We start from the raw sequence: 18,553 nt of genomic DNA, 5'->3' as shown, positions 1-18,553 counted from the left end.
TTGTTTCTGTTACCGACATCAGTATAACGTGGCGCGTTGTTAGGGAAACACGTGGAACGGGGAGCAAGTGGCTGCAGCCTTTTTGCTGAGACCTCATGAATACTCTAACTAAGGTGTTCTTCCCGAGAGTCACATGAAACTGTGACTATCCACCACCTTTTTTTTTCACTATTTTTGTAAAAGAAAAAATAATGATAAATATTGTGTTTTGTTGAATTCTTGTACATAAATATGTTCTGGAATGTAGTTCATTTTTTTTGAAAATTCTGGAATGTAGTTCATGTTCAAAGTGAGTGTGTAGACAATTTCTTTTTTGTTGGAACTGAATCGACGGTGTATCACTCATCACTGTATTAAGTTTGTTTTTCATTATGAGCTCACGTTTCAGTTTACTATGTATACGTATCTAAATTTCTTACAATACGTTTATTTAAAATATACAACTCATTCACTAAATATATATTTTTTTTCTAGATCTGCTCCTCAATTATTAAAATAAAAAAATTCACATTAGTAAGTTTTTTCTCAAAATGTTTCATCTTTTCTCACAGTAAAATCTAAATTTCCAACTTCAAATTGTACTATCTAATCAAACAACAAGCCTTAAAATCTAAATATTGTAGTAGATCAAACTTAATCAAAGACAGAGAAGTCATACCTCGCTTAGAGGCCGGGTTAAGAAGTACCACTATAATTTATTACGTTGTCTTCAGTTTTTGCTTGAAACAATGGTTGTTCATGATAAACATCACTAGCTATTTCTGATTAGGGTTTGGTATATTCACACATGTTGTTCTCGAAGAGAATAAGAAAGCTCTTAAGCTGAATATTTTATTTCAATTAGATTTTTTTACTTTTTGATATAAATGTCTCTTTTAGTAATTTTATATTCTTAAAAAATCTTAAATAATTTATATAAAAAAATAATGTGTATCTAATGTTAATAAAATTTCTCTTTAATTCACCAGAATTACATGGTTACATTTGGATGTTAGCGATACCCATTTTCTCAGTAATAGGCTGTACCAATGAAAACAGCTAAAAACTTGAAGGCCCAAGAGAAACAGGTGGGCTAGGCGGTATCAGGTAACGGAGGGTCCTACCTTTTAAGAAAACACGCTGCTGAAAGCTTAGGTGGGCTAGGTGGAGTTGTGTCACCATTAGGCGGTGACTCGGTAATGGGCCTATACGGACTGAGGGTCCCACCTTTAAAAAAAAAAAAAAAAAAAACCTAACTAGACCCTCTATCGTCGTCGCTTATTTTCAGTTGATTTTCGTTCTACCTTTTCGATTTTAGCAGTAATGCGAAGAGAAGAAGAAAGAAAGATGTAGATGGGCTGTATTCGTTTGTAGAATTATTTGATTCCGTTCGCAAATCGCAGTGTGTGGCTTCTCCGGTTCTCATCTTCTTCGATTCGCTTGGTAGCTCTCCACTCCAGATAGACCCACTTTGGATCAGAATGGAAGAGCAAGAAGCTCATCAAATGATGGAGATACATGTCTATACACAACAAGGAATAACAGCCACCTTTTCACTCTCTCCGAACGACACCGTGAAAACCCTGTTCTCGATTCTCATGGAGTCCTTCCCCCCAGCTGCTTTAGGGAGTCAGTCTTGTTTTCATCTATTTTTTCAGGTACTCTATACATTTCAAGACCCACATCATCATAAGCATTCTTCTTCGTTGTGATCTTATTAGTATGGTTATTGTCTCAGAATATACAACTGAAGCGGAACAATAAAGTGAGGGACGAGATTGAGAGAATAGTGATTGAGAGTAAACTGGAGGAGCCGGAACAGGATCAGATATGGTTGCGGTTTGTCCCCAATCCGAGTTGCGGCAGTGCAAGATGTGACAAGGTTGATTGTCTGTCGGGAAATACGCGTTTTAAGTATTACAGGTATGGGAGAATGTGGAAGTTGCGCTACTTCTGTAGGACGTGCCGGAAGGAGTTTAATTTAAATATGCCACAACCACCAAAACCAACCAAGATTGCTCCACCGCTCCCATTGCCACCCACAGTGAGTACTTACACTTGTTTCTTGATAGTACTAAGTTTTGATACATTTCGTTTAGATGTGTGGTAATGTAGTGAAGCTGTGCTCAAATGAATTAGCTCTACCTTGTACCAATTTACCTACTTCATTTCTTTGTCTGAGGGAGGTTATGATGTTTTTGTCACCATAGCATTGCATTTCCTTTGAATTTGGATCATGTGATAGCCTGATAGGGTTGATTTTGTTTGCGTTTTTCTTTTTTGGGCCGCTATTGTTACTTCTCTTAAGTCCCTTTGGTTCTTTGTTTGGTCATGTGTCCCTCCAGGTTGCTTCTTCATCATCTTCTTCTTCAGTCTTGGATTTGAGTGATCGAGTACTTGGGAACTGCAGGGCTCTACATCAGTACAATGCCCAACTGCAAATGGAGAAATCAAGTTTGGAGAAGAAGAATAAGGCTTCGGAACAAGCATTGACCTCACTTGAGGTAAATATTCTTATTGTAATAATTGTGTTGGCAATCACATATAGATGTGTCTACTGGAATCCTACTGTTATTTGCAGGCATGGATGGAGGAGAAAGCAAGATGCGTTCAAGGAGGAGCGTGATGACACACTTACGAAATTCGAGGCTGTACTACAGAGTTCCAGAATCCATAGGTGAGGCCTTCAGTACTCTCTTTGTATTGATCATGTCATGCATCCCCAGCTAGCTGGTGGCCATCTTTCTTTTGTAACAAGAGGGAAATAGGTATTCAATTAGGAAAATCAGAGGATGTGCTTCATGTTATCCTTTGTTAAGAAGCGCTTATGTGCATAATTCAATCTCTAGTTCTAAGTTTAGTGATTTTCTCTCTAGTTCAAAGTTTAGTGATTGGACTGCAGAATTTGATTGGTGTTTTTGCAGTAGCTCATTTTTAGCACAATGTGTCCAAACTGTTCTTTGCAAATTAATGTCATATTGTATATTGATTCATATCTCCCAATCATATTTAAGCCAAAAGATGTCGTATTAACTGTTCGATTCGCGATTTAGTATTTTTAGGCTAGTTTTATTTTCTTTTTAAGATTGTTTTATTTAGGGTTATTTGTTTCCTTTTTAATTTGGATTCTTAGGTTTCAATGTTAGATTATGATTGTAATTCTTAGGTATGGATGCCTATATAACCTCCATAATGCTTTGTACGTATTAGAGCAATCTTTCATCTTAATAAAACTTTTGAGTTTTCTCAAAATCCTGGTGGATTCCAGAACTTCTCGTGGATTCGAGAAACCCTAGTCTTGTGGATTCAAGGCTACCGTTGGTGGATTCCAACGTCATCTCACTTGGCTTTCGATGCTTGATGGAGCCGCCTACTATCGTGTGTATGCTTCCCGCATCAGTGTGCAAGGACCTAAACTAGTTCGATGACATCCTATGATGACGCAGAAAGAGTAGATCAGGGAATTAAGGAGGGGAAACACGAAGAAGAGGAGGGAGACAAGTTCATTGATAAGGTCAAGGATTTCATTCATGACCTTGGCGAGAAGATCAAGGGAGCTATCGGATTTTGTAAACCCGCTGCGGATGTGGCTGCAGTTCACATCCCTTGCATTCATCTGGAGGACGCCGGAGCTGATGAGCTGATGACCTGGGTCTTCAATGGGTGGTGAGAAAGGCAGCTATGGTACCATTTCCAAACCTTCACCATCATTCAAAATTCTAAAACCCTGTTTCTGGGTGATAAAGAGGTTAACTGAAAAAAAAATATATATATATATATATATATATTATTATTTAAAGCAAAAATTGATATAGTTGTTTTTAGACTTGTTTTTATTTCATTTTATTTGGTTCAAGTAGGGGAAATTTTAAACCCATTACCAAAACCTTGACCCAATACCAGTTAACCCAAACCCGAGCCTAAATTTAGAACAACTTTACGGAAAAGCTTTCATTGTAGAATGTTGATCAAATACGCAACCTAGCTCTAAACTCAAAACTTTTTCATCTTTCCTTCATTGTTTCCTTCTTCACCAGATGTTTCCTAATCTGAAACCTTGTTTAGTTCTAATCTGAAACCTTGCTCAGCCGCCATAAAACAGAATAGCCTCTTAGAATAGCTTAAACAATTAACTGACATCTTTAAGCATGAGGTGTCAAAATCCTTGTGGATCTAGGGGTCTAGAGATGGCGGATCTAGTATCTAAACAAGTAAGATTTCAGTTGTTGAGTTCACTTTTGTTTACTTTGTTCTTGTCTTGGATACCAAAATCTATCTCTTTTTCTGGACCATAAAATTAGATTAAGCATTTTGAGTTTTCCATATGGTTTCCTTGAGTTTACTGATAGAGAGAAAAGAGAGAACCAATGTTTTAAAAGTAGATGAGAAATAGGAAGATTTAAAGTGTGAACTTCTCCTTTCAATTCAATTTGATTCTATACTGTTTGGTTGATATGAGATGTTGTTAGAACTGATCAAATTATTTTGTTACTAAGATTGATATAGACAATTGAGGCATGTTTGCTCAATTGTATTCAAGATGTCATTGTGTTACTGTTGATTGGATTAACTATTGCTAGAGTTCAGCTATTTTGTTTCATTAATGTTGGGTTGTTTAAACATGTTTGATTGGATTCAATATTTAGTTCTTCTATTGTTTACACAGACCTTTATGGCAAGATTTGTTTGTTTTTTAAATATCAAGTTTAGACAGTAGAAACTAAACTTTTGCAAAACGATTACAGTCAGTTTTCCAAATCTGTTATTTTCTTGATGCAGGTCAGTAACTTCGAAAAATCATAAGTAATTGCAGAAAGAATCCTTTTTCTGCAACTCCAGTTCCAAAATGATCCTTTTTTGCAATCGACGCATACCAGCGAGGCCAAAAGCCAACACAAACATGGCGGCACAGTCGGAAGAACAACTTTTCTTAGGGTTTCTCGCTAGTTTCTCTCTTATGGATTTTTTCTATACTGTTTTGTTGATGTAATGTTCACAAAATGAAATAAAATAGTACATGTTGAACAACATAAAACATTGTTCATCAATGTAGTACATTCAACAAAATAACAAATTGAATACTGTATAGAATGAGACTTTCGTTGAAATTTAAAGAACTCATTGAATTCCTCTTTGAATAGCTACAACTACGTACATGCCATATATGCACTTGAAACTCCATCTATTATAACCTGAATCAAACCCCAATTCAACTTTATGTGCTCTAGTTCGTTATCTTTCAAAGTCCAGAGCTCAGCAAGGAAAGCCAAATTAGCACAGGACTTGGTATAATTAGAAAGTCTATTTCTTTCTTCAATTCTTTATCTATGCAAGTCTTTGCACTCGTAAAAAAAAATTAAACAAGATCTTTGAGCGAGACATGAGATCACCAACTTTCAGTTTTTTAAATTGAAAGTGTACGTCGTTGAACCCACAAATTCCGTGTTGACCATCTAACTCCCAAATATCTTGACAACTTGGTACCCAAGTTTTGGCTAAATGTGGACTATATAGTTAGTAAAAGGACATAAATAGTTTATTATTTTTTTAATTTTTAATTTTTGTAAGGGTAAGGCTTTAGAACCCAGCATACTAACGTACTATATATAGTAAAAAAATGGCAATCGTTGTAACGTACTATAGTAATCAACTTCCGTCTATACTTTACAACGAAATGAATGAACTACTTAGAATCGATATATTAGTTGAAAATTTGGAAACTGATTGACTTTTTTCAATATTGGGATTTTCTTTGCAAAGATTCAAACAATTACAGATAACTAAATTATGTATTTGGCATGGACATGCAAATCAACGTTTTTTACCAAGGAACTTTGTTTTCATTGACAAAGATACAACATACAAATAATTTAATTGGAAATTCTTATATGCACGACATGTTTATACGACACAATCTTAATCGTCCATAACAATTCATATGTTTGACCACTGTGTTTTTATATTATTTCATCTAATCTTGATCATCTATGTATGTATGTGAAGATACATGTCGTATACTGAAAATGCTCTCTTAATTTGACATATATAAACACCCCCACCAACCAATCTTAGACGTTTAATTAGAAGACGAATTAGAGTTTGAGCCGCATATCAGTTCTTTAGAGAACGCTTTACTTGCATGCAACGCTACCCAACTACGTATCACCCTCAGCTAGCTACTAGATTTTTTATTTTTCTGACTTTATATAACTTTAGGGGTTTAGTGTTTATACATGCATATATAAACTAACACATGAAAATTTGACAAGAATCAACTCATAGCCGCTAAGCAATATTATATCTTTTAGTAAGAGAACAAGAAGTTGTAGTAAAAGAACTACATACTATGACACATAGTGTGGAGAGCAACAAGTCTGTCAAAATGGACTCCCTCTCTCCTCTCACTGTTGTTAATTTTGATTTTCATGAATTACGATATTTTAGTGGTTTTTCGTTGTAGCTTTTTGTATTATTTTGTTGTATTTTAAAAAAAAAAACAAATCGGACAACATAGCTCTCATTATTAAGAATCACGGGTCTCAATCTTTATAATCAAAACTACAACTTGGGTCTAAGGTTCCACAAACAAAATAAAAAGAGTTATTCCAAAAGAACTCGAAAAGTTCAGATACTGTTACAAACAATAAGAGTTCCATGCACAAGAGTAACGTACAGTAATTGTTTTTGTTAAACGTAGAATTGCAGAAACTCAATTGTATCAAAACGGCTATAAACCATTTTCCAAGAAGTTTATTCAATCTCACAGATTCGCATAGAATTTATTTTAACAAGAATATTTCTTCAGAAATGAAATACATAAACTAGTATTAGACCCATATATAGATGTTGAGGGTGAAACTTCTGCATGTATAGGTTGATCACAGCTTCAAGCTTTCTAGCCCCGAGACCTCATACGCTTCCCATCGCTTGTAGTGGCACATAATATAATCTTTCATAGATATTTCCCGGTAAACTGGAGCATTCTCTTCTGATATCAACTCCTTGATTGGCCCACACAATCTCCTAGGGTCTTCTAGTAAGGGTCTAAAGAAACATGCCACGGAAATTCTTGGACCTATCTTCTTAGCCAATACTCTGTGATTCACGCTTTTGAACTTGTTGTTTGACATTAGCTGCATCACAGTATATTTACGTTAGCGGTGAAACAATATATATTTACCGGGCTAGCTTTGGTGATCGAATAGATATTATATAGAAAGCTTGCCTGCAAGAGATCTCCAATGTTTACCACTAGAGCTCCAGGTACATGAGGAACATCTATCCACTGGTTTTGGTGCAAAAACTGCAGTCCACCAATTTGGTCTTGAAGTAGGATGGTCAGAAAATCGACATCGGAGTGTTCAATAGTGCCAATAGCAAGTTCAGGTTCAGGACATGGGGGATAGTAGTGATTACTAAAAGCTAAGCCCCCAACGCAACCCAAGTTTTTGAGGTAATCGGGTTTGAGTCCAAGCGCCTCCGATAGCAGTTCAAACAAGATGACACCTAACTTCTGAGCATGTTTAGAATACTCCATAACTATATCTCTGCATATTGTATATATAAGAGAAAAACCACATCAAAGTCTGATAAAAATAGATTCGTATATATAGTGCACAATCATGATTTAAAAGAACACATGCATGCATGCTTGGACGTTCATACCTGCAAACGAGAGGAATTTCTTGAGGATCAAACTGCCCGTCACTTATGGTGCATTGCAAAGTGTCCCTCCATTCACCGTACATCAACTCGTACATGCTATTGCTAGAGAAGAACTTGACCTTCCTTGCCAGCTCCCTGCCATAGTACTCGGCCTTGGTCTCCCCCGGCAGCTCGTGAAATCCTAGCGTCCCCTCGATCATCTCCTCCATCACTCTATGGGGAATCCCATGGTTCACCACCTGGAAGAGCCCATAGCTCCCTGCGGCCTTCCGGACTTGGTCGGTAACCTCGGCACTTCTTTCTCCATTGTCAGCAAGATCAATCACCGGTATACTGAACTGGCCAGCAGATATCTTGCAGTCGCCGGCAGTCGAGGGATATTTCTTTAGACGCTCAAACATGGGTGGGACTTTGGTGATTCCCGCATCGACAATCCCTTTGACACCAGCTTTGGTTGCGTCGAAGGCCTTCAGCTTCTCCAGACGATCAGGGTCGCTTAGTTTTTCCCAGATCGACATTTCTCTAAAACTATGAGTTTCTAGTTTTTTTTTTTGTGAAAGGGGGACGTCACTCGATATGAGTTTCTGGTTTTGCATAAATCCCATCCTTTTTATAGGGATATTTCGCATTATAGGCCAATATTTTCTTTTTTATTATTATTATTTTTGTTATAAATATTATAATTTATGTGGTTATACACGTAATTACTCATTAATTATGTATTTTGATGTAAATTATATCTTTATATGAGAATGTTAATGAGAATAAATAAGAAGACTTCTATCTCATCCCAATTAATTTTCCTTTGTCTTCTCTCTTTACTTTGTAACAACTTTTGTTTTGTGAGGTTTTTTTCGTTGTTATATTTGTTCTAATTAAGATGGACTTGATGACACATGTTCCGCGTGACCAAATACCTGGTCCATTTGTTTATTATGGTTAGATCTGGTCGCATGGCTCGCATGTCTACATAATAAATCGAAAAGAAAACGCACATATATACTTTTTTTTTTGCTTAAGACATCGTTTCCCTCCAATTAATGGGAAACTTTTGCGCGAAGGCGACCAACTTGAGCGGCTAACTTGTACGTACCTAGTTGTTCCATTTAAATACGCTTGAGCTCCACAGACATTTTTGAATAGAATTTTTTTTTTTGATCAAAAGATAATTCGATTTAAATCAGAGCAATCAATATAAAAACGTTTTGTTTCATGAAATTGGTTAGCTTTTAAACAAAAAGAGAGAAAAATCGTAAGTGCTGCAATTTTCATGTTAGTACAACGTACCTCTTACTCTTGACAAATCATTAGTGCTGGAATTTGACTAATCTGTTCATCACCTCATTTCTTTTTGTAGTTGGTCTTCTTGAGCATTTGGCAGCCCTTTGACAAATCTTAGAGCATCTCCAGCGGAATAGTCATTTCCGACACGGAGCCAGCGGAAGGGTCTTTGCTGCGGCGTAAATGACATCCCGACTCGGGCTGTCAAATTTGATAGTGGCAAAGACTATCTTCCCTTCTCCTTCTTTCTTTCTCTTCAATCGCTTTCTTCCTAAGATTCAATTCGCATGCAAACCACAGACTTTCTTCCTTACCCAGACCAAAATGCAGACCCCGAGATCGTCTTTCTCTTCTCTACAGCTACTGCAGGTGCCCAATTCAGGAGTTTAAATAGAAAAACTCACCAAGAAAAAGAAGATGAAGAAGAAGATTGCAGTACTGAAATGGTAATTTCGGTGTTGAGTGAGATCCACGATGAAGCTCGAATTGGAGTAACAACTAAACTTAACAAAGGCTGAATCTGGGTTGGGTTGGTTGTTGTTCATATAAATTTCATGGTTGCTAAGTATTCTGCATCATGATGGACGCAAGAGAAGGGAAGATAGAATGGGGGATTTGGGGATAAGTACGAAACATATACTGAAGGTTTAGTTAGTTTTTTTCTTTTTTTTGTCAAAAACATTTTTTAATATTATAATTAGGTCTGAATAGTATAAAAAACAGTATAATTATATTCAAATTTAACATTTGGGTTGGAGCACAAGTTTATGAGAATAGTCAAATCTGTTCAAATTTGGAAAAAAAAATTGACCATTGGGTTGGAGTGGAGATGCTCTAAGTTATGATTTGTCAAGGGCTGCCAAATGCTCTAGGAATTAGTAAGTGCTGGAATTTTCATGTTAGTACAACCTGTTACTCTTGACAAATCATAAGTGCTGGAATTTGACTAACCTGTTCATCACCTCATTTCGTTTTGTACTTGGTCTTCTTGAGCATTTGGCAGCCCTTGACAAATCTTAAGTGCTGGAATTTGACAAATCAAATTCCAGCTCTGTTCATCAATCATCATATGGCTCAGACGTAAGAACTTATGATACCAATGTATGACTATAGACCACATTGTTTATCAAAATAATAGTTATAAATATGAACCATAACCTTCACTCCAAATATATCGCAGACCAATTCTCACAGAGCTCCTTTTCTCCTTGGCCTTATTTCTTGGTTTCCCAGTTATCGCCGTATATACTGCTAATTTCTCTAGCCATACTTCTTTAGTTTCCTCTAGTTGCTATCAGTTTTATCAATTGCTTAATCCTAGGATCCTTAAATCCTTTAATTCTCATTGCTGTAATACCTCAGCTTAAGGATCATAATCTTTTTCAGTTTCATATATAGTTATATACACCAATGGCATTAAACTTGGTACCCAAGTTCACTAATCGATCCCTACTGTTGGTCCTGGTTCTATCCATGACTACATTTTCCGGCATAGCCAGTGGCAGTAAAGAGTTCAAAGAAACCAACATGTCCATGTACCTTCACGATTTCATTTCCGGTCCAAATGTCACAGACATACCAGTTGCTGGTGTTGCCGGAAAGCTTTGGACCTTCAGTCAATTTGGATCATTTTATGTCACTGACAACCCTCTCACAGAAGGACCAAGCCTACACTCCCCAGCAGTAGGCCGAGCCCAAGGTGTTTTTGTGGCTTCAGCACTGGACGGACTTAGTGCCCTTATTGTGTTTTCAGTTCGGTTCACAAACAAGGAGTACAATGGCAGCACAATAGAGATACAAGGAAATAGTATTTTAATGGAGCCGGTTAGAGAGCTTTCGGTGGTATCCGGTACCGGGAAGTTCCGGTTTGCTAGAGGGTACGCTACGTGTGAATTCTATTCTGTGGACACTCCGGCTGGATACGCAGTTGTACGATTGAACATTACAGTTGAACACAGGTAGAAAACTAAGACGATATATGAGACGTCTCAGTCACTCAGAGATGAGTTGATGTTGATCAATATGCATGGAGCACTCGTTTGTTTGTTTTTTTTGTGTGTGTGTGGACTTGTGGGTTGCGTTTGGTTGTATGATTAAACGCTTTGATTATTATTTATTAATAAGGGGTATTTCTTCTCCAACTTAAACTAAACTGTACTATGCTCCCATAGTCCCATATGTTAGTTTGTCATCCTTGGTGATCTTTTGGTTGGACGAGGCATCTCCTCTATGTCTTTATTGACGAGGTTCACTTGGTTTTCAAATTTTCAATTTCTTGTTTTTTCCTTTTTTGAAAAAAATGAAAATTTTATTAATAATCGATGACCAGAATGATAACATACATAAACCTGAAAGTTATCTAGTACCACTACATTAGACGAAACACTCACTTATTATGAACCTAGCAGAGGATGAATAAAACTAGAAACAAACAGAGACTAAGGAAGCAGCTTTCAGGAGCCAAAACGCTCAATTAAGGTACTCTAAGAAATCTACAACCATCTAGATGCAGCTAATTCCCATGAGTCTGCCTACTCACACACATACATCATAAAACTACATCATAATTAGATCGATGAAGCTCCTCCAAAGCTCCACCAAACAGCGTCTGAGCTTCGCTCGAGGTTTGCATGTCTCATCGGAGCTCGAGCAGCTCACCAGAAGATCAAGAACATGTTGTCGGAGCCAAGAATTTGAAACTCAGAAAAAGGGTAGAAAAAGGGATTTTCAAATTATGGCTCGAATCAAAAGATTAAAGACATGAAATTGAAGAAGGTAAAAGGAGAAGACATTATGATATATGGCCTACTGGCCACCCTTTTTTAATTTTTCACAGAAGATACATAACTTATTGCAAACTTCATGGAAGTCTATTACAAAATTAAATAAAACAATAACAGAGCATATTAACAAACCTTTTTTTTTTTCTTGAAAAACTTAGCCTGGTACCACACCATTATCAAAGCAGAACTAACCGAAATCATGTCTCCAACCATGAACAGCGAGAGGCAGGGCCCAATCTTCGCCATGCGGAGAATCAGGGCCAAAGCCCAATGACAATCTCGCCTGCCCGCGTACTCCATTACTCTTTGGGCTTGGGCTCCTTGGGATCAAGTAGCTTGTGGGTCCTCCACCCGAGCTTGACGAATCACAACCCGAACCAACTACCGATCCTTTCTTTGTTGAAGGGTTCCATTGGGGAGTGGGAGGGCTTCGTTGCTTGACCAAGCCCTGGCCTCGTACCTTGGCCTTGGCAGATTGGGTTGGTGTCATGTAGCTAGGTACATTGTCAGGGCTTGGGTTGTTTTGTCGAGCTGAATACGGGTTAGAATTAGCCATGTCTTGTTTGAAATGACTCCGCAATGTTGGAAATGCCGTGGAGTCCATTTCTACTGTCTTCTCGGAAATGTTATCGCCGGTGGTTGTGGTAGTGCCCGGTGTCATATAAGTGGTGTCTCGTGGGCCTGAGTGGCGGGCTTTGTAAGGTTGCGATGACATCCAACCCTCAAGCCAATTCCATCCCCATTGGTCCTTTTCACGCTGGTTGGCCTGTAGCCCAACATCGCTACCATGAGGAACGGATTGTAGAAGCTGTTGTTGTTGCTGCAATTGTCAAGTGAAAAAGGTTATTAAACTACCTAACATAACACATTAAGGATCACATGAGATTAAGTGTGTAAAATAGCATTGTACTAGCTAGAAATGATAAAAAGAGCAAGACTAACCTGGTAGCTATAAGCATAAGCAAGAGCTCTCTCCCTTTTAACCACAGCATCATGTTTCCTCGAGGCATTTTCCTTGGAATAGCTTTCACTTCTCTGATGCCTAGTTTGCATTTCATGTTTCTTCATAGGACTTCTTAGATTATGCTCTTCTTCCAGCTCTATCAAAGCTCTTAATCTTTCTTCTTCATCATCAATATCACTGTCCGTTTGTTTATGACTCTGCTGCTTGTTATGTGTCAATTTGATTCGTCGAGCTCGAACTCTTGCTTGAACTCGAACTAGTGCCTGCATGCATCGCATTGTCATCTGTGCTTGCTTCCGCACGTTATGGCCTCTCACCAATGCTTGCAGCCTCACCAATCCCTTCAACGCCCGTCGAGCTCGTCGAGCCTACAATAATATAGATCACATTCAGGTCATACTTGCAAGGTTTACACATGTGACGTAACTAAGTTTTGTGTGTGCATATTCAAATATAATGAAGGGAATAAAGAGGAGTATTTATTTGTATATTACTAGGTAGCCTCTGTAAAATGACTGTATGAGGGTTGCAGCCCTTTCCTCCACAGAGTAGTATTGACGTCCATAACCAGCCAATCTTACAACTTTAGCAGCCGCTTGAGCTGCCACTACCGCAGCATCTGCGGCAGCAGCCGTCGCCATTGCCACGGCAATGGCATGTTGCCGGTCTTCATTGTTCGCAGGAGTTGATGCAGTGCTCTCGTCATTGGTTCTGTCCGGAGAACTCTCTGCCGGAAAATGTTCAAACGACACCACCTCCGGAGCATCATGTTGCTGCCATTTATCCGTAATCTGATCCTTAACAAAACCAAATTAAAAAAATCACGTTAATTGACAACACTGATCAGAAAAATTAGCACAAAGAGGATGATATTTTGGTTTCGGGATGATGTGACATCATAGGTGGCATGACAGTTATAAGATCATGACCCATGAGGGCAAGGTGTCCTTGGTCACATACATATATGCATGTTGATAGGGGACCATGAATGGCACCTTTTTTGGGTCATGGTCCTAAACAAAGGCAGTGGCCCTGTACTCATGGGTAGTGCTAGCTCAGCTTTAATGTAGTTCCACTACCATAGGCAAAAATCGTATCCCCTCTCGAGCAAGGCAACAATAGAAGATCATTCTTTGAATGATTCTCTATCCAAAGCACATTGTTTTAGCATGTACTAACTGGTTGATTAGGTGACATCGAACTTAGTAATTAGCAGTAATGATCATATAAACAAGCAGTTACAAGATCGAGTAATTCGATCTCATCTAACATATACATATCCCTATTCGATCACAATGATCATACAAATTCTCATATATACAAGAACACATTTCACATACATGCAAACATGAATCACAACAATCCTTTAAGATCAGTCTTCATGAGTAAACCTCAGTTAGGAGCCTAACCGGCCGGAAGCTAAGAGAGTAATCAGGGGCCACTGGTCACATTAGTTTGCATTTCCGTTATGATTATGGTTGTAATTAGCAAAGATTGAAACTGAAAAGTAATTAGTTTGATAATAAAACTGGATAATAACCTTTTTGTCCGGCAAATCCTTGGAAGAATTTTTGAAAACCTTCTTAACCGTCGAGAACCAGCTGCTTCCTTTTTTCCCCATATCGATCAAAATCTCCGGCCAAACAATCGATCCGGCTTCACCCCATTCCCCTCAGAACAGCCATTACGCAAACGTAAAAACTACTTTTCCTGCCATCAAATTAAACACGATCAGATGTTACAACTTCATATGTATGTCCAGAACGAGAACGAAACATCTGAAGAATTATATCGGATCGTAATCATCCTAGATATACAGTCACACCTTCGAGCACATCGTCGACGATCACTGATCAGCTTAGCGATACTAACGAAGATCTGAGAGAGAGAGATAGTGAGAGAGAAAGAAGATATGTGTCTAGACAGGCATTGCCAGGTAGAGAGAGAGAGAGGAGGGCTTCCGAAGAATACGAAGGGTGTAGTAATAGCAGTAGAAGAAGAAGAAGAAGGAGAGAGAGAGAGAGAGTAGTATGGTGAGGGTAATAATAGCTGCAAGGTCCGCGCAAATCGCCGTTGCTATTTAACCATTTCACGTGTGAATCGATCTAGCTCTCTACAGCCTTCTCTTGTACGTAGTGATTCTTGCAGCTGGGGCTACCCAATTGGACAGCTTCTCTGCCATGTCATCTCCTTAAACCTACGAAAAAGTAATTCGAAAATATTAGAAGTAAATAGCAGATTAAGCAAAGGATTTTGCTGATTAATTTGAATATTAAGAGATTTAAACGCCCATTTCTGTGTGGATCATGAGATGCCCGTGTGTTGATGATGATTGATCATATGCTCTGTTGTTGTGCATTCAATTTCTCTCGTTTAATTTTATTTTTATGATAAACATATTACTCAATTGATTGTTTGGTCGGGGAAAAACCATGACTTTGGTTTAGATGTATTGGATGAGAAACCTTGCATGTTTCGTATCGCTTCTCTTGCCTAGATGAGTGTTGTCTTTGTCTTAGTTCGTCGCATACAATTCATAATCAGATTTATTGTTCTTTTCATTATTTTTTTTCTTATCAGGATTATATTCATTAGAGTACTCGTTTATAGACTAATAAGCTCGGGAGTAATTGATATTAATTATGATTTATAAAAGGCTTCTACCTTTTCGTTTTTGTATCAATGAAGAATTCCATATTGTCTCACGCGATATAATGAGGTCACATCTAATTCGACCAAGTTGTGCATATGAGTTGGCCTGTCATTTTTGATATCTTACTAGTATCTTCCTACTGCTAGCACAGCCTCCACTTAAACTCAGTTTTCACCAAAGTCCCCATCACTGTTTCTTCAGTTTCACCCAATTCTTAACCTTCCCAATCAACTGTAGGCGTGTAGCACCCTTTTTTTCGATAATATCAAGTGCAGCACCTTAGTTTATACATATTCTGCCTCCTATTTTTACGGTTTGATCACGTCTAAATCCCCGACGAACAACGTCGCCTTCTTGTTACTGCTTATGCCCTCTATGAATTGGAACAACAATATCATTTACTCAAGTGAAATAAAGTGTCGTGTTATAAGTCGAGGCATGTGGTATCATGCATGGACATGTGAGACCCAGAAATATGACAAGTGCTAAACCTCTTCTTCTAAAATGGTCAGGCAAGTCAATCGACTTATTTGTCTTGTTTTCTGAAAGAAACCTGTAGTGGGGCAAATCTGGTTATCCACCACGAACATATAAACCCTTCAGTTAATCTTCTTCAATTCCTTGCTGATCGAGCTGGGAAGTTTGTTCTAGACACACCCACTATTGGGTATGGTTGAGACTTAAAAGTTAAAACGAACACATAAAAATGTTTAACTAAGGTAGATGATCTATTTGCTTGCATTTAAAGGGAGCTTCAAGCAAAGATTCAAGAGGCTGGCTTCATTAGGAAGGCTGAAATCAATTGATCTTTCTCTCAGACTATCCTCACTTTCTGTGGTTGCTTGCTAGCTTTTTCATGAGGAGGATTCAATTTGGGTTGGTGTCAAGCACCTTTCATCATATTGATTTTTATTTAATTATGGAAATGAACCAGATATCACAATCATCTATACAATATGGTTCGGGACCATTTGCTAGGGTTCAATCAAAAGTTTCACAAACACAGAAAGGTTGGACCTCCACTTTCTTCCAGTTTAGTTCGTACTCAGATTTGCACAGTAGTACAATGATTTGTGACATGGATCAATGTGACTATGAGTCTTATTAATGTGGATTAGAAGCAAAATTATGTATCTAGCTAGCTACCTATATCTTGTGACATGCATTATGGTATATGCTGAGGGAATGTTATGATTGATTGTGTTCATCTACCAGAAATTAAGAAATGCCAACAACAACTCTCTGTTAAGATGATGTATATGTTTACATTCCTTTATTTCTAATTAAGATTTGGTACAACAATTATAATGCCTTCAATGAGTTCAATCTTGACTCGGTATCGATCTTGAGGCTTCTCGTTTTGCACTTGAACAAGCAACTCCAAGCATGTGAACATACTGAAGTAAAAATCGAACAAGAGAGTGATATTAGACTTCCTATTTTGAAATGGGAGTGACTTTTTGGAGATTAATTCAGTTATTTCCAGATTATCAAAAGTGGAACCATCTTAACAATAACCGTAACATAATACGTACAACCCATTCTCTTCATAATTCATCATAATCCAAGAAATGAAACCATCATTTTTTGTTTGCAAGAAGTAACGTTTTCATCGCCTTTCTTTTACAATATGTTAGGAAACACAATCATATACAACCCATTCCCGCCTCAATTCATCATAATCCAAAAAGAAACATCGCCTTTCGCTTACCATATTAGGATACAAAAAGAAACTTTCCTACATCCATATTATCCATTCAACATAAGAGTAGGAGTAAAATGATGCTTGAGTTCCAAAGTTCCTTTCTGAGTTCTAAGTTCTAATAAGTTCCTAAACGGCTAAACCACTAAAATCACGAGGACGAACCTATCTCCAATGGGACTTGCACTTCAAGTGTTAGAACACTTCGAAATCAACTTGTTGTATATATGTGCATAATGGTATTTTGTTATACTTGTCTGGTTTCATACAAATCAACTCTGAATTCTTCATTGTCATTCATCATCACAAGAAGACGGGCGACCCTTGAATACACAGGAGCAACATGGTTAACTACCAAATTTTGAGCTCGGCCTACTGGCCGGTGTTGCTGCTGTCAAGATCGTTTCAAGACGTATTATCCTGCAAGGCATGCAGGGAGTTTTTGGTTCCAGTTTAGGCACATTAGAGGCTTCTGTATCACTGTATCACTGTACCACTGTAAATGTAATCTCTGAACGCGCTCTAGCTCTAGTCCCCTGCCATTTTTCAGTTTTCATGGGCGCAGTAGAAACACAACCCAGTAACAACGTATAGTTTTCTTTTATGTTGTATCGGAGATGATGCTATTGATATGCAAGCGCGTATCCAATTTTAGAGGTAACTAGACCAGTTTAAACACATGCCGAGTAACTGCTAAGATGATACTGAACGAGCAACCAAAAAGATGAGCTGCATGACTACATACAGGTAGTCTTGGTATACATATAGTGCAACATTGTGTGCAATATCAAACATATATGGTTTGCTCGTTTGAGAGGCTAAAGAAAATATGATAGATAATCAAACAAGGTAATACAGTGCATGTCACAACGCATGCGTATATATTACATTAGATTGGTGCCATAATAATAAGTAGCTAGGGTAGATAGTTGAAACAAGAGTATCATACTCATACACACAAAACATTACTTGGGAATGACTAGCGTGTCAACTGAGACATAAAGATCATTGCTCTTCTGGAACTCTATTGCCTGCGCAGTACCCTTGATTGAGCATTGGTCAGACATGTGTTTTCCACCACAGTGAAAGCAAAATATCTTACTTACATAAGTTTTTCCAGTCCCCCCAAGGAAGAGAGAAACCCATGCAAATCCCTCTGGTAAAGGTTTGTCAGGATCGTATATTGGATCCTTGCCATCCCTTGGATCAAGTTTAGCCGCACCTTTGCACCCATAAAAAAAAAAGAGGAGGTTAAAATCAGAACTCCGAATGGGATAATCAAAGAAAAAGTCATGATAATGAAATTCATGTTTTATGAGTGTTACGATCCTAACCCGGAAATGTCATTGCAAAAAATGAAAAACAATAAAGGAAAGGAAATAATAAACTAAGAAACTAAAATTCAATATATTCTTCAATACCATTACAAACATCCTAGATTGTCTTGTATAGTAGAAGAATAAACCCTAAAGACCCATGTAAGAGAGAACCCGGGTCCATTGACCCATTACATTAACAAACTACTA

At 37.8% G+C, this 18,553-nt stretch overlaps 4 protein-coding genes across 4 annotated transcripts; 2 read left to right on the top strand and 2 right to left on the bottom strand.

The window, feature by feature from the left end:
* The first annotated feature begins 1,297 nt into the window (after nucleotides 1-1,297).
* Nucleotides 1,298-5,114, top strand: LOC101291471. The gene is made up of 5 exons (XM_004307949.1): nucleotides 1,298-1,637; nucleotides 1,718-2,023; nucleotides 2,325-2,483; nucleotides 2,561-2,656; nucleotides 4,759-5,114. Exons 1-4 carry the CDS (start codon nucleotides 1,461-1,463, stop codon nucleotides 2,603-2,605), a joined length of 687 nt encoding a protein of 228 aa, XP_004307997.1. The 5' UTR covers nucleotides 1,298-1,460; the 3' UTR covers nucleotides 2,606-2,656; nucleotides 4,759-5,114.
* Nucleotides 5,115-6,678: 1,564 nt separating this feature from the next.
* LOC101291183 (deacetoxyvindoline 4-hydroxylase-like) lies at nucleotides 6,679-8,220 on the bottom strand. Its single transcript, XM_004307948.1, has 3 exons — nucleotides 7,645-8,220; nucleotides 7,205-7,526; nucleotides 6,679-7,112 (listed from the first exon to the last, which is right to left on the bottom strand). The coding sequence occupies exons 1-3, from the start codon at nucleotides 8,160-8,162 to the stop codon at nucleotides 6,858-6,860; spliced, it is 1,095 nt and encodes a 364-aa protein (XP_004307996.1). The 5' UTR covers nucleotides 8,163-8,220; the 3' UTR covers nucleotides 6,679-6,857.
* Nucleotides 8,221-10,335: 2,115 nt separating this feature from the next.
* LOC101292468 (disease resistance response protein 206-like) lies at nucleotides 10,336-10,887 on the top strand. The gene has a single exon (XM_004309092.1). It carries the CDS (start codon nucleotides 10,336-10,338, stop codon nucleotides 10,885-10,887), a length of 552 nt encoding a protein of 183 aa, XP_004309140.1.
* Nucleotides 10,888-11,673: 786 nt separating this feature from the next.
* LOC101290904 (protein IQ-DOMAIN 14-like) lies at nucleotides 11,674-14,722 on the bottom strand. The gene is made up of 5 exons (XM_004307947.1): nucleotides 14,498-14,722; nucleotides 14,213-14,382; nucleotides 13,167-13,469; nucleotides 12,651-13,040; nucleotides 11,674-12,528 (listed from the first exon to the last, which is right to left on the bottom strand). Exons 2-5 carry the CDS (start codon nucleotides 14,291-14,293, stop codon nucleotides 11,896-11,898), a joined length of 1,407 nt encoding a protein of 468 aa, XP_004307995.1. The 5' UTR covers nucleotides 14,294-14,382; nucleotides 14,498-14,722; the 3' UTR covers nucleotides 11,674-11,895.
* Nucleotides 14,723-18,553: the final 3,831 nt, after the last annotated feature.

The sequence above is a fragment of the Fragaria vesca genome, linkage group LG7 (assembly GCF_000184155.1).
Source record: "Fragaria vesca subsp. vesca linkage group LG7, FraVesHawaii_1.0, whole genome shotgun sequence".
Classification (NCBI taxonomy): domain Eukaryota; kingdom Viridiplantae; phylum Streptophyta; class Magnoliopsida; order Rosales; family Rosaceae; genus Fragaria; species Fragaria vesca.
Note: the sequence above shows the minus strand (reverse complement) of the source record. Positions and strands in the feature narration are given on the sequence as shown.